We start from the raw sequence: 21,835 nt of genomic DNA, 5'->3' as shown, positions 1-21,835 counted from the left end.
TTCCTGCTCAGGGCTGGGAGTGGCCTCGCGTGTGCCAGGCACCCCTGTCCCCGGGTGTTCTGACCACTGAGATGGCCCGGGGAAGAGGCCCTTGGACTGGCTGTGGGAGGGCAACGCGGCTCTGAGCCTGGACAGGCGGCCCCTCCTTGTGCGCACACGCTGGCCTGGGCCCAGGGGAGCCCCAGAGAGCCCAGCTGAGCCTCGCGAGCTCTCCGTGTCCGCCAGCGAGCTTATCTGCCGACGGGACGGTCACGGCTGGGCCTCACCCAGAGCCGAAGGTGGGCCCAGGGCAGGGGTCTGGCACAACTCTCTCGAGAGGCAGCTGCCCGGGAAGAGGGGGCGCACCCCCTCGCCACCTGACAGGACTCTCTCCCCGAGGCCCCGAGGCGACAGGGTTCCTGGACGGCGGGAGGCAGAAGGAGCCCGGGAGAGCCGCTCATGGAGCTGTGTGTGGGTTAAAGCCGCTCACCTCCCAACCAGCAGAACAGCCCTGTTCCTGTGTCCCAGGGTCGCTGGGAGCACTCGGTGAGACGGTGTGTCCAGAGCCTGGCCAGAAAACAGTCCCGCTGTCACGAGCCAGACTGGGGGCCCTCCTCCCGTGGCCCCCAGAGGACGGCTGGGCCAGCGCCTGGGCACACTGTGCCATGGCGCCTGCGTGATTGATAGTCAAAGGAGGCCAAAGCCTCTCCACTGGCTGGGCTGGGGCCTCACTCCTGGCTCAGGGGCAGCAGTCGCCAATGCGGACAGCCAGACCCTCTCTGGCTCCAACGGGGGCCTTGCGCGGTCTGAGAAGTGCTGGGAAGTGCCTCAGGTGGGCACCCGGGCTGCCCCTCCTGCCACGGAGGCGGGGACCTGTGCTCCTCCCTGGGGGCTGCAGGAGACTCGTGGGGCAGGGCCGAGGCCTTCCCTGCCCGCCTTGCTGGGCCCGAGTCACGGGGCGCCCCTCTGCGCGGCGGGGAGGTTAAGCTGGTGCCTCCTCCCGGCCCCGCTGACGTTCCAGGAGCCACTCAGAGCCCGTCTCCCTGGAGGAGGCCCCGGGGGGCAGCTCCTGGGCCCCCTGCCGGCAGTGCCTGAGCTGCGCCGCTCAGCGGCCCGTCCCCCCTCGCATCTGAGTCAGCCCAGCCTCGCACCCACGGCCGCCACTGCCGTGGGCCCTTCCCCCAAAAGAGGCCTCCCCGGCCGGGAGCCACCAACAGCGAGCGAGTCGGAGCCGGGGTGTGGACGGTAAGCGTTTATTACCAAGTGCACACAGACCGCCTGGTGCGTGGATGGACCCCAACCACCAGGACGCTGGGAAGGAGCCACGTGGAAGCGGCCGCTGCTCCCGGTGGCACCTAGGAGAAAACCTGAAACCATCTAGCAAGGCGCGTGACTGACTCGGGGTGTCTTCTCTATAAACCGAAAGGAACGTACACTTAAATAAGCAAATATAAAATACAAAAAAAGGCGATAGGCCTGGTGTGCTGTGTCAGGTTGAATCTAAAAAAATCCAGGAGCTGAACTTTTTTCCTCATTTTAATATTTTATCACAGGTTAAGACTTTTAAACGAAGCACATCCTAGCTTCAGTGCGTGCTCGTGTGTGCTGGAGGCCTGGGGCGCTGGGCTCCTTGCTGTCCCCGCCTTCGGCTGGACCGGGTCTCAGGCGGCGTCGGGGGCCGAGCGACCTACGATGTGCTGATCCCACTCAGCTCCTGCCTGATGGCTGAGGGGACAGGGCGGGACAGGAGGCTCAGACGCCACTCGCCGGCCTGCTCAGGTCCTGCCTGGGGTCTGCCCCGCTCTGTCTCCCGAGAGCTGCCCCGCTGCCCCCCAGGCCAGAGGGCAAGCAGCGCAGCGGGCTCCGGCCGACTCTGGGGTGACAGCAAAGCCCTCTGTGGGTCTCATCTGCCGCTTCTCGTGAGCTGGCAGTCCCTCGAGGATGGCACTGCCCCTTCCCCGTCAGAGGACGAACTGGTAAGGGGCAGGCAGGCAGCCCAGCTCTGGTCGGAGGACCGGCAAGCCCCCCACCCCGCCCCCAGGGGCAGCATCAGGCCGGTGACCTTGAGCAGGGCGGAGGGCTCCCACGCCCTGCTGCCCGGGCCTGGGCTCGCCCCAGCCGGAGGGGGCCGGGGCTTCTCCCCACTCCTCTCCCCAGAGTCCTCCCCCAGATGTGAGCCTCTGCCCAGACAGACCCCAGGGGGCCTGCAGCTGAAGGCCAGGAGAGAGAGCTAAGGGCCGGGCCCGTCTCCAGCAGCAGGGGAACGAGGGGAGGGTTCCAGGAGACCCCCAGGGCCCACATCTCCCCCAGCCTCTCAGCCGCCCGCCCCAGAGGCTGCGTCCACCATGGCCGTGCTGTGGCAGGTGCAGAGACGGGGGCCCCCCCACACCCACTGGCTCCCTCCGTCGAGGCCTGTGCCCTCTGCTCGCTGGCTGGCTGGCAGCCCTGCTTTGGGCCCCACACCAGCCCTGGCCCTGGGGCCACACAAGCAGCCCTCCTGAGGTGGGAGTGCCCAGCATTAGAGCAGGGTTAATAGTTGGCCTCTGTCTCCTCTCTGGCTCTGCTTTCTCTTTTCACTCATTAACTCCGTATCTGCCCATCCCAGGCCTGTGGGGGGACTGGGCAAACAGGAACTGAGTGCTCTCCTCTGGGTCAAGGACGGGGTGTGGCCGTCACCCAGCCCTGGGCAGGGGTCCGGCTCTGCTGGCACCCCACGCAGGTTCCCAGCCGCCTCTCCTCTCTCCCATGTCTGGCGGCCCTCCGCCACCAGCGCCCAGCAGGTGGGATGGGGAGGGGTGTGGGCACCAGGCTGTGCCTCACTGCTCTGTCGGGCGGAGCCAGCCCGGCCCGAACCTTTCCTTTTCCTCTGGCTCCAGATCTGAGCCAGCGGTATCAAAGGCTCCGGTGGGGACCGAAGGACGGATGTGATTCACTGTGACGAGGCCCTGCCTCTGGAGCCACGTGCCTGCTCCCTCAGGCCCGGCCAAGCAGGCTGTGAACTAGGTCAGGCCCATAGGCAATTCTGTGGCTTCCTGGACCCCTAGACCTCTGGGCAGGCAGCGGTTGCCCCTATAACCCCAAACCCAGTGACCAGAAGAGGCAGAAGAACAAGTAATTAAGTCCACAGATGCCGACCTAAGCAGCAGATAATTCAGGGCTGCTCCGGGCTTGGGAATGCCCTCTCGGATCTTTCTCCTCGACACAGCTAATCCTGGGAAGACTCGGACTGAGGCGGCAGACCGGCAGGGCGTCCCCGTCCTTAGACAAGGCGCTTAATCTGAGTCTCAGTTTGCTCAGAGACTCGGGAGGGTGGTGTTGGCCGCTGGGAGGAAGACTGACCCCCGCCCCCACGCTGGTACAAGGCCCAGGCCTCCTGGCCCAGGACGGCCTCCCTGGCTGGACCATCCTGGACCCCTGCTTGGCCGCCCTGGGCGCAGGCAGGCCTCCGTCTTCAAGGACGCTGGGTGCACCCCGGCTCAGGGCGATGCCGGGGGTGGGGGCCCTCTACTCACCGTCGATGATCTCCTCCTTCACTTTGTGGAGCTCGCGGACCACCTCCTCGAGGATCTCCTGGTGGGAGCAGAGCCTCCGAGTGAAGGGACGGACAGCAGAGGAGAAGTGGCCTTGATCGAGAGGCAGGGGCAGCGCCACAACCCTCACCCCTGCCCATGTCACCCCGTGTTCTTGGCTCCCTCCCCAAGCTGGGGAAGGGTGTGTGAGTGGGACATGGGACACCCTCCCACGCCTGAGAAATACTCAGGAGGAGCTGGGGTGCCAGGAAGGGGAAGCCCCAGAGGCGGGCCGGGAGCGCCCAGAGCCTTTTCCTGGTGAGGACAGGGGCAGGGGGACCAACGCTGCGCGTGTCCCCTCCCCCCCCACCAGCTCCTGACTGCTGGCAGCCGCATGTGGCCCTCTTGGGCAAGAGGGCGGGCCTGCCTGCCCACGCGGCCCCGACAAGTCCCCAGCCTCTGGCTTCTTCACAGCCTCTCCGGGACGGACACACTCACCTGTTTCATCCGGTCTAAATCTAAGGCATCCAGGGCCACGTCGTTTACACTTCCCGCCGGCTTCATCCTGGGGAGAGGGCGGCAGGGTGCGGTCAGGTGGGCGTTGGGGCCCGGCAGGCACCCCCGTGCTGGGAGACCGAGCGGTGCCCCGGCGCCTCCCCGCTGCGGGCCCAGCCCTGCCCTCTCCCATCGTCCTTCACACGCTTTCTGCTTCTACCTCCGGCCGCTCCTTAGCTACCTGAAAAGGACTCCAGTGCCCTGTCTCCACCTCGAGAGGGGCTCATGGATACCGCGACCATATTTCCCAACCCAAGAGTCAGGACTTGGGGTCTTCTGACTTGACAGCTCTCACACAGAAGCAGCCACGTAAGTGGACAGCGTCACATGCTGCCTCCCCTGGAAAGGGACCCCGAGAGGCTGGTCCTCAGTGAGGGTCTACGTTCCTGGCTAGACGGAGGCTTGGGGAAAACCAGTAACGATGGCATTAAATACAAGACAAAGTTGCAAAAATCTTAAACACTCATCCTACAGGCACCCACTTCCGACACAAACACGTGTCCCTGGTGTTGGTAACCGGCTCTGGTGTGTAATTACTTCAGGAAACGTCCTTGGATGTGGTTTTGCTCGCCTCAGGCAAAGGTTTCAGTTTTGGGGACTGTCCTCTGATGCTTCCGAACTAAGGTTAGCTGGTTTGAAACTTAATGTCTCTTGCACATGAATCCTTCCTGGAAAATCTTGGCAGGGAATTCCCTGGCGGTCCAGTGGTCAGGACTTGCTGCTTTCAGAGCCGGGGCCCAGGTTCACTCCCTGGTCGGAGAACTAAGATCTCACCAGTGGAAGAGAGGAGGGGAGGGTAAGACAGAAGGACGGAAGGAGGGAGGAAGGGAGGAAGGAAGGAAATCTTGGCAAACGGTCGTCTAACCACCTGGCCTTTCAAAGCAGGACCATGGTGCTGAGGGTACACTTTCTGGATCCACTTTCTGTCCCCACGTGGAGAGAAAGGCAGGTTCAGGGAAATGATGTGGCTAGAGCCAGCTGCAGGGATCGTGGATGTGACAGCTGGCGGACAGACACTGACCTGGCGGACTGGCATGGCTACCAGGGGTCACTGTACAGATTAGGTCCATCTGGGGAAATCGAGGGCTGGTGTTCTCCACAGTGAAGGAGAACAAGCATGAAAGCTAAAGTGCCGGTGCCGCCGCGATGGAGAACAGTGTGGAGGGGCCTCAAAGAATTAAGAACATAATGACCACACGAGCCAGCAATCCCACCTCTGGGTACACAGCCGAAGGGAATGAAATCACCGTCCCAGGAGACAGCTGCACCCCCATGTTCACTGCAGCGTAATTCACAACCGCCATGACACGGGAACAACCCAAGGGTCCGCTGACAGATGAATGGAGACAGAAGATGTCATGTCTGTATCTGTGTGCGTGTGAGTGTATGTACACACACGTGTACATATGTACATCACACGGTTACATAATGGAGTATTCTGCCACAAGAAAGAAGGAAACCCTGCCATTTGTGACAACATGGACATTATGCTAAGTGAAATAAGCCAGACAGAGAAAAACAAATGCTGCGTGATCTCACTTATATGTAAAATCTAGAAAAACCAAACTCAGAAACAGAGCGTAGACTCGCGGCTGCCAGGGGCTAGTGGGTGGCGGCAACTGGTGGAGGTGGTCCAAGGGCACACACTTCCGCCAATAAGATGGGTTCCCTCTTGGGGGTGTAACGTACAGCACGGTAACTATAGTTAACGAAACTGTATCGTATGCTTGAAAGGAGCGAAGAAAATAGATCTGAAAGTTCTCACCACACACGTACAAAAAAAGGTAACTGTGTGCGGTTATGGACGAGTTAACTTACCTGATGGTGGTAACCATCTTACAATACGTACGTATATCAAATCAGTGTGGTACATCTTGAACTTACACAACACTAGATGTCAATTGTATCTCAATAAAACTGGATTAAAAAAAACCACTGAATGCTATGTAAATAAAATTTTAGTGTCCAGTGCACAAAGCTGGGTTAAAAAAGAAAAGAAAAAGTGCTCCTGCACCCCTCCTGGATGAACTCAATAAAGAGACTCAATAAATGTGGTCCTGACTGAGTCTGTAAGTAACTTTGGGTCCTGATGTGGAAAGACGTCGGCCTGAGATCCCTGGCTCCGTCACACCCATCCTGTAGTTTCAAGTCCCTGTTCCAAGAGCAATTTTCCAGTCACCTGGACAAACTGCTTCACCTCTCTGGGCCTCGGTCCCCCCATCTGCAGACCTGGAAAGTCCCCCCGATGGTGACCCCGACAGCTTTTGTGAGCCCTGCGGCATCCGCCCCGTCTGTGAGTCTGGAGAAGCGCTCTGGCTCGGAGCCGGAGAGCCCTCTTACGTGTGGGAATGCCCTAGATGACACTCCTGCCCTGTGAGGGACGCCTGGCCACTCAGAACTTGGCCGCCCGTCCTTACTCCACGACCAGGAAGCAGCTAGCTCTGCTGGGAGCTGCAGGTCAGCCCCGGCCGCCTCGCCTCCCCGGCTGCTCTGGCTCCCGCCCGGCTCCGGTCCACCTCTCGCTTCACAGCCAGAGCGAGCTGCCCAGAGAGCAACTCCATCGCGGCGCCCTTTGCTCAGAGCTTGGAGACTGGGGCCCGCACACAGAATAAAATCCACACTTCTCACCGTGCGGCTCCTTCCTGTCCCTCTAAACGTGCCTCCCTCTGCCCTCCCCACGTCCGATCACCTGCCAGCCACAGCGGCCTGCTTTCTGTTCTTTGAACTTGCCAGGCTGGTGGCAGGCTCAGGGCCTTAGCACTTACCACTCCTTCGGCCTGGAGGGCCGTGCCCACAATCTCCACGGGGCAGGCTCCCTCTCAACCGGGTCAACTCAAATGCCACCTCTGAGAGGCCCACTCGCTAAAGCACCCCCGTCCCCAGCCCCGTCCACCACGCGGCCCTCTACGTCTTCCCCAGAGCACCTCTCAGAACTCACAGTTGTCTTATTTACGGGACTTTCCAACAGGAAAATGAGCTCCTTGCAGGCAGGGACCTGCAGGGCCCAGCTCAGAGCCTGGCTGACAAAGGCCCTCCACAAATCCTGGCTGCCGCCGAGACCCCTCATCCCTGTTCACCCGCATCTGTCATCGCCACTCCTGCTGGGCCGCCTGGAGCTCTCTCTGGTCACCTTGTTTGATCTGGCAAGACCAGGCTCAAACTCCACCTGCTCTGGGATTTGGGCTGTTCCCCTCCAATTTGTGATGGGCACTGAAGACACTTCTTAGTACGGATTCTAGAAGCCTGCAAATTCAGGCCACACTTGGCCCATAGTTACTGTGTGACTGTCTCTCGATTTTTTGGGCGACCTCAGTTTCAAACAACCCATCCTGTTATCACATCAGCTTTTGGTTTGGGAAATATGGTCAGCGTATCTCTGGGGAAAAGGCAGAGGAAGGAGAGGAGGTGGGGTGCTGGGCCAGCCCCCGGGATTTTGAGCTGCGGGATGCAGCCAGGGCTGCTGAAGATTTCCTGTGTCCAGCTGTTGTCCACACATGGTCACCCTGTGCGCGAGGGATGAAGAGACCTCCTCGTGGCATGGGGGAGCAGTGGAGGCTCGGAGAGGTTCCCTGGCTTGCCCGGTGTCACAATTAGCGAGGCCAGAGCTGGGATTCGATCCCGGCTCCAGCTCGCTGCCTCTCTGGACAGTCACTCCCCTCCCCTGGCCTCGGGCCCTCTGTCTAGGAGAAGACAGGAAGCAGCTGGCCCGCCCTGTCCCTGACGAAGCACAGACCACCCTTTCCCAGAGCCGACTGTTAGATGACAGGACACGGGTGGGATCCGGGGTGTTAGTCATGGGCAAGGGACAAAGGAGGCCCCAGAGGCGGGGCTGTTCGGTACCTAGAGTGAGGCTGCGACTGAAGGGGGCTCTTAGCTTCGGGGCTCTTGGCCACAGACGGGGTTCTGCGCGGTGGAACGGAATGGAACAGAGAGGTGAGTTGGCGCCGTCGCCCACCTGGGCCCACTGACCCGGGCGCAGGGCCAGCCTTCCCGGGGCAGCTCACCTGGACAGCAAGGAGGACACGGGCTTCTCCGCCGAGCTGCTCCGCTCCCAGGGCTTCCGGCCGGCCTCTGTCGGTTCACGTCATGGATGAAGCACCTCAGAGCTGGGAGGGCGCTCAGCGGCCCCCATCCCACAGCGTCCCGGGCAGGAGGCCCACCCGTGCTCCCCCGTCACAGCTGAGACCCGGCTCCTTATTCCAGTCCCCTTTGGCCCAGGCGGCCCTGGCAGGGTGTAGATGGCCCTGCTGTCACCCGGCATCTCCCCCACCTCAGGATATGAGCCTCTGTTCCCTCGACTCGGTTGACCTTGTGGCCTGGCTTTGAGTTCTCTCACCATGACTGGGTCTGTCCTCGGAATGTGAGCCAGCTGGTCAGGGAACCTCTTAACTACGACTTCTAGAGGCGACCTGGGACTCCAGCAGTGGGCCGAGCAGGGCACAGGAGGCCCCCCACCAGGACACTCTCAGGGCAGCCCGGGGTCCACGTTCGCTTTCAGGGGCCAGGCCCACGACCCACGTGCACCCCCTGTCCCCTGACTTCTTGGTTTCCCCCCCGACACTGCAGCTGGTTCTTTCCCAGCCTGGGCTTCAAAGTTGATCTGTCTTTCCTTTTTCTTTTTTAACTGGTGTTAAACTACATCTCACTTTACTTCAAGAAATTTGTTGAGCTGGACAGAATTCACTGACTTTGCAGGAGCAGAGAGCAGAGAGGCAGAAGGAAAAAGCCCTGGGGCAGCAGGGGGCCAACCACTCTGAGCTGAGCCTGGAGACTGTGCAGGCCGACGGGCCCACGCTGGGTCTGCAAGGCAGGTACGAGAGCTGGGACCACGTCCAGAGTCCAGGCATGCAGCCTGGAGGAAGCCATTTAAACACACTGAGCCTCAACCTCCTAGACTGGGAACAACCCATCCACTGGGATGTGAGCTGTTCACGCAGTCACTCACCAAGAACTGTGGTGGCACTGCCTGAGAAGGAGAGGGCACAGACCACAGCCTCGCAAGGGAGGCAGACGCGCCAACAGAGCCAGGACGCTAGGCCCGTGCGGGGCAGAGCCGTGCCCCAGCGAGCAGCCAGCACCTGGCAAGAGCTTCCCTCCGCTGGCTGGGGCGGGGGCGCTATTTCCCCTCCGCCTCTCCCAAGCCTGCACCGCACCATGTGCTCAGGAGCACAGGCCTGGCTCAGAGCAGACACTGAAATGTTGGACGAGTGACTGACTGCGGTGGCTTCTTCCCACCGTAGAGCCTCAAGGCACTCTTCTAATCGCAACCCCCGCTCCAGAGCTCAGACTGGGGGATTTCTGCACGGGGTTCAGGACCGCCTTGTCTGGTTGACTTCCCAGTGAGCGAGACTCACTGCTAATCACTGTGACATGGGTCGCAGCTGGCGCTTTGCAGGGTGCAGGAACGTGACATTTACGGGCCCCTCTTCGGAGCACGGGCCCAAGGCCGCGAACCTGAGCCCCAGGGCACGGTCTCCCACACCACTCGGTAGGTGCTGGCAGGCCGGCTGGGAGACGCGAGGCTTAGACTGGGCGGTCTTTCCTCCAGGGTGCCCCTGCTCAGGCTCGACGTGGAGGCCGCGAAGATGGCGGGGAGCCCCCCACCAGCGCAGCCTCTCTGCTCACCGTAAAGTGAGGCAGGGGGATCAGATGGCCTTCCTGTAAGAGCCCCTCCTGTGCTAAGACCCCGTGCTGGCGCCGGCAGGGCGGTGCACCTTACCTGAGGAGTTGGGGGGCTGGCTGGCTGCTCGGGTCCCCGGAGATGGAGAGGTGCTCGGCTCTTCCTGAAATGGAAGAGAAAGGCTCTGCCGTCGGCCTGCTTAGGAAGGCCGGCTGGGTGGGGGACCTTTGGGCCAGGTCATCTAGAAAACCTCAGTTTTCCAAATTAGCCAATGAACATATATTATTTTTAGAATCAGTGAAACAACAAATACTATTCACCAATGAAAACCCCAGGTCGTGGTGGGGAGGTGGTCCACCCCACGGAAGTCAGGGAGGAGAAGGCTGCAGGGGGACACAGTGGACGTGGCCTGGACCCCGGGCCCGGCGCTGCCCACAGACTCACTGTCCCTCACGAGGCGCTGCCACCCCTCGTCCACAGGGACCCTTCCGCAGCCCCGGGAGGAGGCTGCTTCCAGTCAGCCCTGCTGGTCGAGGCTGGGCACGGACACAGCCTGAGTCCTAGAGACCCCGGCACTTCACTTCTCTTTCACAGGAGAGGAGGAAGCGTTAAGAATTTAGAATGTAGGGGCTTCCCTGGTGGTGCAGTGGTTAGGAATCCGCCTGCCAATGCAGGGCACACGGGTTCGAGCCCTGGTCCGGGAAGATCCCACATGCCGCGGAACAACTAAGCCCGTGCGCCACAACTACTGAGGCTGCGCTCTAGAGCCCGTGAGCCACAACTACTGAGCCTGAGCTCTAAGAGCCCGTGTGCCACAAGAGAAGCCACCACAGTGAGAAGCCTGTGCACCGCAATGCAGAGTAGCCCCTGCTCCCACAACTAGAGAAGAAAGCCCGCGCGCAGCAAAAAAGGCCCAATGCGGCCAAAAATTAAAAAGAAAAAAAGAATTCAGAATGCTCTGAAGGTTATCTTTAGCCCAACCAGGCTACGGGTTCATCAGTGTTGCTGACCAGTGGGCCAGGCGGAGCCCCGAGCCTCCGGCCGCTCGCCCGTGCGCCCCACCATCCCCCAGACACGGCCGCTGCGCGTCTCTGTCCTGCACGCCCGCTCCTCTCAGGGCTCGGGACAGATGCCGCCTGTCCTGGGAGCTCTCGCAGGGCTCAGGGCCCTGGTGCTCCGTCTCTGTCCTCAGCACTTTTCTTTGTCAGCAGTCAGTTTATTGTGTCCTCCCTTGAGCACAGAGGCCATGGTCCTATCCACCCAGGACACCGTGCCTGGCTCCCAGCGGGGCCCCACGAAGGCGGCCCATGCGTGTCTGCTCTGCCCGTGGAATAAGTCTGTGGCGACACTTGTAATGGAGGTGAGTAATGCAGCATTAATACAAGCTGACGTTTATTATCACACATGTTTTGGAAAGATTCTACACTCTTAGGAAAATGGCGTTTATTAAGTAATCATAATTCCTCCATTTTTCTCAAGCAAAACACATACAGCTGCTACCTGGAGCTTTTTTTTTTTTTTTTTTTTTTTTACTGTTACGTGGGCCTCTCACTGCTGTGGCTCTCCCATTGTGGAGCACGGGCTCCGGACGCGCAGGCTCAGCGGCCATGGCTCACAGGCCCAGCCGCTCCGCGGCATGTGGGATCGTCCCGGACCGGGGCACGAACCCGTGTCCCCTGCATCGGCAGGCAGACTCTCAACCGCTGCGCCACCAGGGACGCCCTACCCGGAGCTTTTGAGCGGAGACAGCCAGCCGACCTGACGAGAGGGAACTAGCATAATGCTAACCAAAGCCAAGAGTCGCCTCCTGCCACTGCCCACGTCAACCCTGCTTCCCATCTGGTCCATCCGAGCCTTGGGGTGAGGGCCCTCGGACGCTCACGGCCACCTCCAGAGCCAGGACTCCAGGCTCAGCGCTCCAATCAGGACCCACCACGCCCGCTCCACCTAATGCGAGCCTGTGAGAGCCAGGACCACGACTGCTCACGCCTGGTCCCCGCGCCGAGAGCAGACCTGGCACCTATCAGACCTATCAGGAACCCCCCCACCCTGTATCTGCGCGGTGACTGAATGAACCCGGGAGTTGCTGGTCCAGGGGCAAAAGAATGTGCTAGGCGTGGGTCTCAGGACAAGTCTCCTGAGTGCTCTGGTTTAAAGAGGAATAAATGAAATTATATAAATCAACACGTATGCGCGGGGACCAGGGCCCAGAGGAAACAGGCAAGAATGAAAGCCATTATGGGTGAAGTTAGAGTAACTGAAAAAAATCAGTAAGTTGTTTTGTGTCATCCTATTATTATTTCAAAAACAGTTAACAAGAATCCTCACTCCCAGCGCCGGGGGCTCTGCGCCCACACCCCTGCCCCGAGGCTGCCGGCCCAGCGCCTGGGGGCTGTGTTTTCATGCCATGGAACACGTCCTTAGAGCAGTGACATAACTGGCCTGTGGCCAGCAAGCGGGAGAGCGCCCGCCTGAGCCACATCTGACTCCACATTTGGGGTGTTTTCCTTCTTTAACTAATGCTTATTTGTTTCTCATTAATTATAAACCTAGTACATGTTCGATGAAGAGGATCTGGGAAACACTGAAAAGTATAAAAAAGAAAAGCCAGGGAATTCCTGGCGGTCCAATGGTTAGGACTCGGTGCTCTCACTGCTGAGGGCCCGGGTTCAATCCCTGGGCGGGGAACTCAGATCCCGCCAACTGCACAGCGTGGCCAAAAAAACAAAAAAGAAAAGAGAAAAAAGAAAGAAGAAAAGCCAGTCTCCAGTGTCTCCGTCCACGCGGCACCTGCTCTGGTGTGTGGAACTGCCCTAGCCCTGCCCTGGAAGAGGCTGCTCTCGGGCGGGCAGGGCCCCCTGACTGCGGGGGACCAAGGCAAACAGAACTCCCAGTGACCAGGAGGCTTCTTAAAAAAGGAAAGGAAAGGAAAGGAAAGGAAAGAAAAAGGGGAGTCAGAGGAAGAAAACTCTACCCTTGGGGTCAAAGATTCCTCCTGGGTCCCTGGGATTTGAAACACACTCTTCCTGGAGACCAGGGAGGAGGGAGGTTGGGTACCGGGGCTGGAGCTGTGATGGCGGGAACTGGCCGGCGCCTTTGGAGACCTGTAATTATTCCTGGGCTCCTGGCCAGACAGGCCTCTGCAGTTTGAGAAATTAGTGGGGAGTTAGCTGGATGAACTCCATACTCTGTGCAAGGCATGGGAACAGTGGAATATGTACGCCTGGTCCTCACAGGGCTCACGATCCAGCAGGAACGAGCGAGTCTGAACAAGCAAAAATGTGTGTGCTAAGGGCAGAGGAGGAGCATGGTGGGGAGGGGGGCCCGGGGTCCAAGCAGGAGAGAGCCTTACTAGCCTGGAGGTCGGGAGCCTGTTTTTCAGGGAGTACTGTTTACACAGAGAAGTGCAGCCGAGGAGGAGTTAGCTGCTGGGGCCGAGGGGACCGCATGTGCCAGGCGGGGGGGGGCCAGGGGAAGGGAGGGCCGCTGGCGAGGCTGGAGCCCGGGGGTCACAGCCGGTAAGCCTCGCCCTGCTGACGGGGGTGGCACGGTACCCTGGCGCCTGGTGGTTGTAATATTTCCTCTGTCTCCTGCCACCGAGATGCAACCTGTATGCCATCTGTAGTTAAGGTCTAAGCTTAGCCGTTTCAGTAGGAGCCTATTTTTACAGGGAAAGCTTAACACAGAGGGAAAGAGTGTTAGCCACCCTAGTGACGGCGGGAGCCCGGAACCTGTGTGGATAGACTAGGCTCCAGGACCCCCTCAGGACAAGAGCCAGAGCGCTGGGTTCCTCTGCCCAGCTCACCTGCGGCTCCTGCTGGAATCCACGGACTCAAGTGAAGCCTTTCAAAAACAGGAATAATTTGAAAATAATAACTGCCCTGGTCTTCAAGCAGACACTGCCTACTGCGATTGTACTCTCCAACCCCCCGAGTCCTTTGAGATCTGTCTGCTGCCCCTCTGAGCTCCCCAGCCTCCAGGCCTTTCCCTCAAGGCGCTCCCAGGCGGGTCCTGCTTCTCTGCCTCTTACCTGCCTTCCCTGTGAGGCTGCGAGCTCCAAAGCAGAGCAGTGTCTGCTAGATCCTCAGTGAGCACAGGCCTGCCACCGGTGCAGCGGGGACGGACATGAGCGCCCACAGGCCCTGTCCCCCTGCACTACCCCCTCCTGTCCCTCTTGTCACCCCTGTCCCCCTGCCCTCCTACAAATCACCCAGCGAAGTATCTACCGCGTGTATGTCCAAACACGGTGTCCCGCAGGCCTGGTCCATTCATACCTCTGGGGGAGCCGGGGTGGGCTGGCCGTGGGGTGTGCTTACCGTTTGGCTTTCGTCTTCCTTTTTATCAGCCGGCTTGTCTGTCTGGGAGGCTGCTTTTCTCCTAACACAAGGAGGGAGAAGATACAATCAGCCCTAAAGGTTTCCACACAGAGCAGACGTCGCCTCTGTGCGGACACAGCTTGGTCCTCAGAGACTCCTTGCTGGGGTGTGACCCCTGTTCCGTGTGAAGGAGATGACTTGTCCAGGCACCCATCTGGCCCGTGGCGATGCCCGGGTGAGTGTCCAGGCCTTCTGTGCTGGCCCCAGGACCCTGGACACAAAACTGGTCTGGGTGGTGGGGTGGAGGGCACCCCATCTCTGTCTACAGCACCTGAAGGCCGAGGAGGTTGGTCCGCACCCTGTCCAGGTCCCGGGGGACCTGGGCTCGGCCGGGTGGCCGCTGTCCTCCCAGGACGCTCAAGGCCTGGCCACGAGGGGCAGGAGAGCTGCCGCCGCCAGAGGTCAGCCTGGGGGCATCCTGTCTGCAGGCCGCCTGCGGGACGGAGGAGGAAGCCTTTCCCTATCACCCTAAAGCTCCCCCTACCTCAGAGCTCAGCAGCCATGTCCTCCCCAACCTGGACACCACGAAGAGCAGCACGTGCTCAGGAAGGAAAGAACCCAAGAGACGCCCTCTAGTCACGGCACGCACCTCCCCGCAGGGATGAGCCCCCTTCTCAGACACTCTGAGAACTCGCTGCTCTTTTCCGCCCTCGGCGGTGGCCTACCTCTGGCTAATTCCCAAATCTACACACATACCCCTTCCTGCTCTCCAAAGATCCGGCCCCGGGGGCTCTCAACTCGGTGAAGCCGCCAGGACACAAACAAAGCTGTCGGAGCTCACGAGGTAGCTGGCTGTCAGGAGGGAAGCTGGCCTGGTGGGGGTGAGGGCCACCGGCTGGCTGTCCCAGTCCAGGGACCGGCCACAGGGGGCTCCTTCCTCATCTTCTCATCCCACCCACCTATGGCCCTTCCCAGAAGCCCGGGACTCATCCCCGACTTCTTCCTCGTGACAGTGGGCCCGCTCACTTCTGGCTCTGCACTTTGTTTCTGGGCTGTCTGGCCCGTCTTCACTCCCAACGCTGCGTGCAAGCACCACCAGCTCCTGCCTGGCCTGCTACTGCCACCACGCCCGTGACATTCTGCTCCTACCCTGAGCCTGCGTTTAATCTTCTGAGGATACCCAGCAGACCAGGCCCCTCCAGGCCTGTGAAGATTCCCTGGGCTGAGTGTCTGTGGACACGCTCGGCATCGAGCAGCTCCCAGCGACACGGTTCCCCCGCCTGGTCCACTGCCGGGACAGGCCTCAGCAACTGAGGAGGCAGCGACTCCGCAAGGACCTTTGATCAGCTAAGCTCTGTTACTATGCCTGTTTGACAGATAAGGAAAAGAAGCCCTAATGAAAAGGAGCGAAATGGGGTCACTTGTAGAGACACGGATGGACCTAGAGACTGTCATACGGGGTGAGGTAAGTCAGAAAGAGAAAAACAAATATCGTATCTTAACACATATATGTGGAATCTAGAAAAATGGTACAGATGAACCTGTTTGCAAGGCAGAAATAGAGACAAAGACGTAGAGAACAAACGTATGGACACCAAGGGGAGAAGTGGGGGTGGGATGAATTGGGAGACTGGGATTGACACGTATACACTAATATGTATAAAATAGATAACTAATGAGAACCTGCTGTATGGCACTGGGAACTCCACTTCGCTGTACAGTAGAAACTAACACAACACTGTAAACAACTATAGCCCAATTTTAAAAAAAAAAAAAAAGGGCTTTAACAAGACCCTAGCCAAAAAATAAATAAATAAATAAAAGAGACCCCAGAGAGCTGCCTGCTCCTTTCACCACGTGGGGACACAGCAAAGAGATGGCCACTTATGCACCAGGCAGCGGGCTCTCACCAGACACTGCATTTGTCAGTGCCGTAGTCTTGTACTTCTCTGGAACTGTGAGAAATAAAATTCTGTTTATAAGCCATGCATCCTGATTTTTTTTTTATAGCATCACAAGCTGATTAAGATAGAGAATTAGCGGTCTGTACAAAGTGGAAGTAGAGATCTTCTTTAAAAAAACAAAAACAGTGCTCGCTTCGGCAGCACATATACTAAAATTGGAACGATACAGAGAAGATTAGCATGGCCCCTGCGCAAGGATGACACGCAAATTCGTGAAGCGTTCCATATTTTTTCTATTTACAATAGCCCGGAGATGGAAAGAACCTAAGCGCCCGTCATCGGACGAATGGATAAAGAAGATGTGGCACATATACACAATGGAATATTACTCAGCCTTAAAAAGAAATGAAATTGAGTTATTTGTAATGAGATGGATAGACCTAGAGTCTGTCATACAGAGTGAAGTAAGTCAGAAAGAAAAAGACAAATACCGTATGCTAACACATATATATGGAATTTAAGGAAAAAAATGTCATGAAGAACCTAGGGATAAGACAGGAATAGAGGCGCAGACCTACTGGAGAACGGACTTGAGGATATGGGGAGGGGGAAGGGTGAGTTTTGACAGGGCGAGGGAGAGTCATGGACATATACACACTAACAAACGTAGTAAGGTAGATAGCTAGGGGGAAGCAGCCGCAGGGCACAGGGATATTAGCTCGGGGCTTTGGGACGGCCTGGAGGGGTGGGATGGGGAGAGTGGGAGGGAGGGAGACGCAGGAGGGAAGACACATGGGAGCATATGTATATGTATAGCTGATTCACTTTGTTGTAAAGCAGAAACTAACACACTATTGTAAAGCAATTATACCCCAATAAAGATGTTAAAAAAAAAAAAAAAAAAAACAGCCCTCGCGCGCATCTCCTCGTAGGCTCCACCCAGCACCCTGCACGCCCAGGTGGGCTTCAGAGAGCAGCGGGGCCGCCCCTTGCCGGTCGTGCAGGGTGAGTGCTCTCGGTGGGCCCGGCTCTGCCACCAGCTTCTGGCGTCTCACTGGCTCCTGGCACACCGGCCTTCTCCTGTTCTCAGAAACTTCCTCTCCGTTTGGTCTAAACCATCTAGGCCAAGCAGTCACTGGGAACGCACTGGTGTTGGACTTGGGAAAGTGTGAACACTTCCTTTTTTAAAGAATCTTCTATTTTTAAGCGAGGCCCCTCGGGAATGGACTCTAACGCACGTGCACACGAGGCTCTCCCCTCTAGCCTGCATTCTGGTCCACCTCCTCCAGGCCCTGGGCGCTCTGGGGGGGAGGGGGCGTGTCTCAGCCTCTCCAGGTAGTGTAACTCCACCCACCACACCCACCTCTGCTCTTCCTCTGCACAGAACGCTCTCCTCTGCGGCTTCGGCCCAGAGGACGCGCAGAACCTCCCCCGTGAAGCGCCCCGGCTCCCTGGAGCTGCTCTGCGCTGTCCAGCCGCAGTCGCTGGCTCACCTCTGGTCACGGCACGTGGACCCACCTGGCTGCTCCCCTCCCCCTGTGCCCTCCCTTGCTGGGCACACAGGGCCCTGGGCCGGCCCCGCCGAGATGTGCCAGACCAGCTACCTGCACTCTGGGGGGCCTCTGTCTCCCCCGTGTCCTCGCAGTGCCGTGTGGGTTTACTGAAGACCTGGCACAGAAAGCGCTCGCCCCGGGTTAGCCGCCATGGGGGCAGCGGGAAGAGCCTGGAGACTGAGAGAAGGCAGGAGGGGTCACGGGGGAGCAAGGCCCCCGCCGTTGCTTTTCTTGGGCAACAAGGAGTGTGCTGACAGGTGAGGCCCACTCCTGGGTCCTCTGGTGCCCGGGTGAGCCATGGCCCTGGAAACCCCATCAGGGCATTCCCGCTGCCACACCACATTTACAAGTAAGACCCAAGCTTTTGCGACCCTTCTGAGAGGGAGCTGTCTGATCTCTCCATCTGCCTGGGATTCAGTTGGGGAACAACGAAGAGCCATAGTGACAGGCTGATGGCCTTGGGCAAGCTGGAGGCACATGTGCTGGTGAGGATGGAGGCGGAGGCCACAGAGCTGAGCACGACGGGGAGGGAACTGCTGCTCCGTCCCTGAGGGGTAACGTCCTCTGGGCTCCTGCCACCTCAGCACCCCTTCTCCCGAGTCCTCTGTAAGGGCCCCCACAAGACGGGCCCCTTCATCATACGTTCACCGCTGGGAATACTCCTATTTTCCCTCGGAATTTATCTCTGAAATGATCTCCAAATTTCTCTCTGCTCAGGACAAGGCTGATACATGGCAGATGTTTCAACGAATACTTGTTAAACTGAAATGAGGAAGGATTTAGAGTTTAGAGGACTCCTTTTGGCTTGATGTCTCAGACTGACCCCTGGAGAAGGGAAAGCTCGACGAACAGTCCCCCCTGCTTGGCTGAACCCAGGGGACAGTGGGTCCTGGGGCCAGGCGAGGCTTCCCCTTTCCACTGAGGAACAGCAGCTCCTGACAGTGGCTGGGTCTGGGGGAAGCCTGAGCACTCACCTCTTGGCCAGCAGCTTGTTCATTTCTTCCATGAGGCCTCCTCCTCCACCCCCACTGCTCGCCCGGTTGGCGTCAGACTTCGAGGTCCCGCTGGGACTGGAGCCTCCGGACGCATCTTCTGGCTAAGGGGAGAGGACGGCGCGCTTCGGTCTGGTGTCCGTGGCAGGACGCCACTCGAGGGGAGACGGGGCCACGTGTGATGGCAGTGCTGGAAGAGGTCGAGGCCATCTAGTCCCCCAACCCCACCTGCTGGCGGCAGAGCTGGAGTCCAGAGAGCGACTGGGACTGGAGGGTCACGGTTGGCAGGCACGCCCCAGGTTCGCTGGCTCATGGTCAGCACCCTTGCCAAGGCCAGCGTGGCTTGAGGGGGGAGGAGGCACAGTTTCTGTGTCCCAGGTGCTCCTAATCCCACAGCCACACGTACGGCCTTCTAGAAGCCCCACCTCCCAGGACGCTGCGGAAGGCTGGGAGGGCCAGCTGAGCCTGAGGGAGCTGGTGGACTTAAAAGCAGGAGACCCAGGGCCTGAGTCCAAGCCGCAACTGATGACCTGCGTGCTTTGAACCAGTTGTTCGTGCCTGCGCCTCGGTCTCCTCATCTACAAGGGCAGAGATCTCCTGCCTCGCTTGTAAAGGACTAGCAGCAGGTTACGTAACTGCAGGCACCTACGGCTCTCACGCAGCCCTGTCCCAGTGGTCTCAGTAACCGGGTAACTGTGACCGAGGAGGTGGGAGGTGCCGTCTGGCTGGGGAGGGCGGCGCTGCGCTCCCCGCCGGCGGGAAAGGGTCCGCCCGCCCCTCTGCCAGTTAGAAACCCGTCCCCCAGCCTGGTCCGTCCTGCCCACCCGCCCGCCCGTCGTCGGCCAGGGGCCCGGGACACTTACCCGCGGGACTCTTCTCAGCTTGGCCCCAGCCAGGGCGGCGGCCAGGCCGGACACGGAGCCCTCGTCGTGGCTGGCGGCCCTGGGCTCCTCCGGCTGGCAGGGGGGGCGGGGGAGGGGGGGCGGCCCCTGTGGGTGGAGGTGGGACAGGGGGTGGGGGTGGTGGGTGGAGGCCCGCTACACGAGAGGGGGGGCGCCAGCTGCAATGGAGGGGTGCCCCGCTGGGAGGGTGGGTCCTGAAACAACAGTGGGCTCAGTGAGTGCCCAGCCCCCAGCGGGCGCCTCCCCGGGAGCAGGGACAGAGGGCAGCCTACTCCCCTGAGGGGATGAGGAACAGCTCAAGGTGGCCTCTTCCAGGAAGCCCCCGCGGGATACACCTGGCGTTGTTCCAGTCTCTCCCTACATTCGGGGCCAGGCTGGACCGGCGTCACACACTTGCTTAGCAGCCCTTGAGCTACGCTCACTTTCTCTTGCTCAACTGTGGTCTTCCAGTGGGACAAGAAGCTCTTCGGCGGCACGAATTGTGTCTTATTTCCCTTCTCTGTTTCTCCTCAGCTCCTAGCACCCCCCAGGCTTCAGCAATTGTTAGGCCCCAAGATACAGCTGTGACTGCCCCTTGGCCTCTGGGGACAGCAGCAGGCAGCTGCGCGTCGCAGGGCAGACCGGGGCATCTGTCCAGGAGCACTGCTGCGTGCTAGGCAGTCCCCCGTCCCCCACCCACCATCCAACGCCCGAGCCTCTGCTGCAGGCCTGGCCCCGTGCAGGGCGCTGGGGACCAACGGCCACGGGCTCCCTGCTCACGGTGCTCATGACCTGGTAGCAGCAAACCAATCACATGGATGAATGCAGAACTGTCCCCGCGGCACGGCGACAAGTGCCACCAAGAGCAGGCGCACAGCGCCACCCTATGGATGAATGCAGAACTGTCCCCGCGGCACGGTGACAAGTGCCACCAAGAGCAGGCGCACAGCGCCACCCTGGCCTGTGAGGAGGCGCTCCAACCTGACCGGAAGTCCGTGGAAGGCTTCCTTAGGGAAGCAATGACTGTGCTGGGACAGGACAGAAGAGCGGGAGTGACGTTTGGTGAAGGGTGAGTGAGCGCGAGGGAGGGAGGCCCTGCGGGAACTGAAGGAGCCGCCGGGAGGGAGTGTGCAGGGCAGTGGGTCTGTGGGGACTGGGCCTGCGCACCGGGAGCCCGTGCCAAGGACCCAGGTTGTTCAGGAGTGATGGAGAAGGGTGACCCGGTGACAGGGTGAGACCCGCATTAGTAACGCAGGGGTGGGGCAGAGCGGGACAGGAGCCCGAGGGGTGCAGCGGCCCAGCGGAGAGGGGGTGGCACCAGACAGCATCCCCACCAGCGGGGGCTTCTGCACCCAGCTGGGGCCCGGGGTCCTCATCAGTAAGACAGGGAAACATTCACCTACTTCACAGGGCTCGAGAGAATTAAGTGAAACGCAGGACGTGAAAGTACTTTGTAAGTTATGAAGTCCCATGCTTACTAATCAACATCACCCTGTTCCAGAAAACCCCTCTGCTTCACTGTGCTGAGTTCCAGTCGCTGTTCAGGACTGAAGCCACCCCTCCCCTGGGGTCTTCTCGGACCCCCAGGGCAGCTGGGGCCCCCTCCATGTGCCTCCACCCCTGCACTGACTTGGTAACTGCATGTGCCCCGCGGTGACCCAGGGTCATTAGTCTGTGTCCTTGACTGGACAGTCAGCTCCCTGGGGCAGAGGGTGCATCCGCCTTGTCCACCGCTGTGTCCTCAGCCCTTAGTACAGGGCCTGAGACACGGTCTACTCAGGGGATGAGTCGGGGGAGGACCAGAGGCCGGTGGGCAGGGCTGGGCCAAGCTGAGTTAATCCCCACACCCGTGCTCTGTTCCCTCGTTTCCCCACGTTCACCAGGCGTGGCTGTCACGCTCTGAGGCCTGTGCGACCAGCAGCTGGTCACAGCGTTCCCGGTGTGTCCCTGGGCACCACCTAGTGAAGGGGCGCCAGCGGGCACAGGTAGGGGAAGCTCTCACCTGTGGCTGAGGCTCTTCTCTCTAGAGACTCCTGGCGCTGCTGCTCCATCACTTGTCTGAAAAGCAAACACAGCAGAGCGGGTCTCACCTCCTGGGGCGAGACCGCGCGGCTCCGCGTCAGAGCCCAGGCTGCAGAGCTGGGCTTCGCCGGCGCCCCCGGGGGCTCAGCAATGAGCTCGCCTCATCCCACCCTAGGCTCCGGCTGCTGGGCTTGCCGCCCCGCTTACAGAGGCAGAGTTGTAGGCCCTGGCTCCAGGGCTCACACAGGGGAGCGCCGGCAGCCGCTGAGTCTTAAGACACCTGGGCAGACCAAGCTCTCCCCTAGGCTGGACAAGCTCGCCTAGCTTTTGGGGGCCTATGGCCACAACAGACTCGACCTCAGGGGCACCCATTCTTACCGCACCTGGCTCAGTTTCCTGGAACAACTGTCCGGCATTGTTGGCTGTGAGAGAAGCGGACACTAAGGCTACCTGTCCTCTTCCTTTCCCACTGATCCAGCTGCGGCCTGGCCTCCATCTGGAGGG

General features: G+C 59.8%; 1 protein-coding gene and 1 non-coding gene across 2 annotated transcripts in view; one reads left to right on the top strand and one right to left on the bottom strand.

Annotated features, from left to right (window-relative positions):
* Positions 1-1,216: 1,216 nt before the first annotated feature.
* Positions 1,217-21,835, bottom strand: part of EVL (Enah/Vasp-like) — a 165,693-nt gene continuing 145,074 nt past the window's right edge. Inside the window, 13 exon segments of the mRNA XM_032621497.1 lie at positions 1,217-1,704; positions 3,492-3,549; positions 3,987-4,053; positions 7,884-7,946; positions 8,048-8,114; positions 9,763-9,826; positions 13,980-14,040; positions 18,411-18,532; positions 19,292-19,366; positions 19,368-19,454; positions 19,456-19,479; positions 19,481-19,524; positions 21,312-21,367. Coding sequence (XP_032477388.1) covers positions 1,667-1,704; positions 3,492-3,549; positions 3,987-4,053; positions 7,884-7,946; positions 8,048-8,114; positions 9,763-9,826; positions 13,980-14,040; positions 18,411-18,532; positions 19,292-19,366; positions 19,368-19,454; positions 19,456-19,479; positions 19,481-19,524; positions 21,312-21,367 — 826 coding nt within the window. The 3' untranslated portion in view covers positions 1,217-1,666.
* On the top strand, positions 16,069-16,175 carry LOC116750284. The gene has a single exon (XR_004348980.1). It is a non-coding gene; the product is annotated as a U6 spliceosomal RNA (small nuclear RNA).

Source organism: Phocoena sinus, chromosome 2, assembly GCF_008692025.1.
Source record: "Phocoena sinus isolate mPhoSin1 chromosome 2, mPhoSin1.pri, whole genome shotgun sequence".
Taxonomy (NCBI): domain Eukaryota; kingdom Metazoa; phylum Chordata; class Mammalia; order Artiodactyla; family Phocoenidae; genus Phocoena; species Phocoena sinus.
This window is presented reverse-complemented; position numbering and strand designations above follow the sequence as displayed.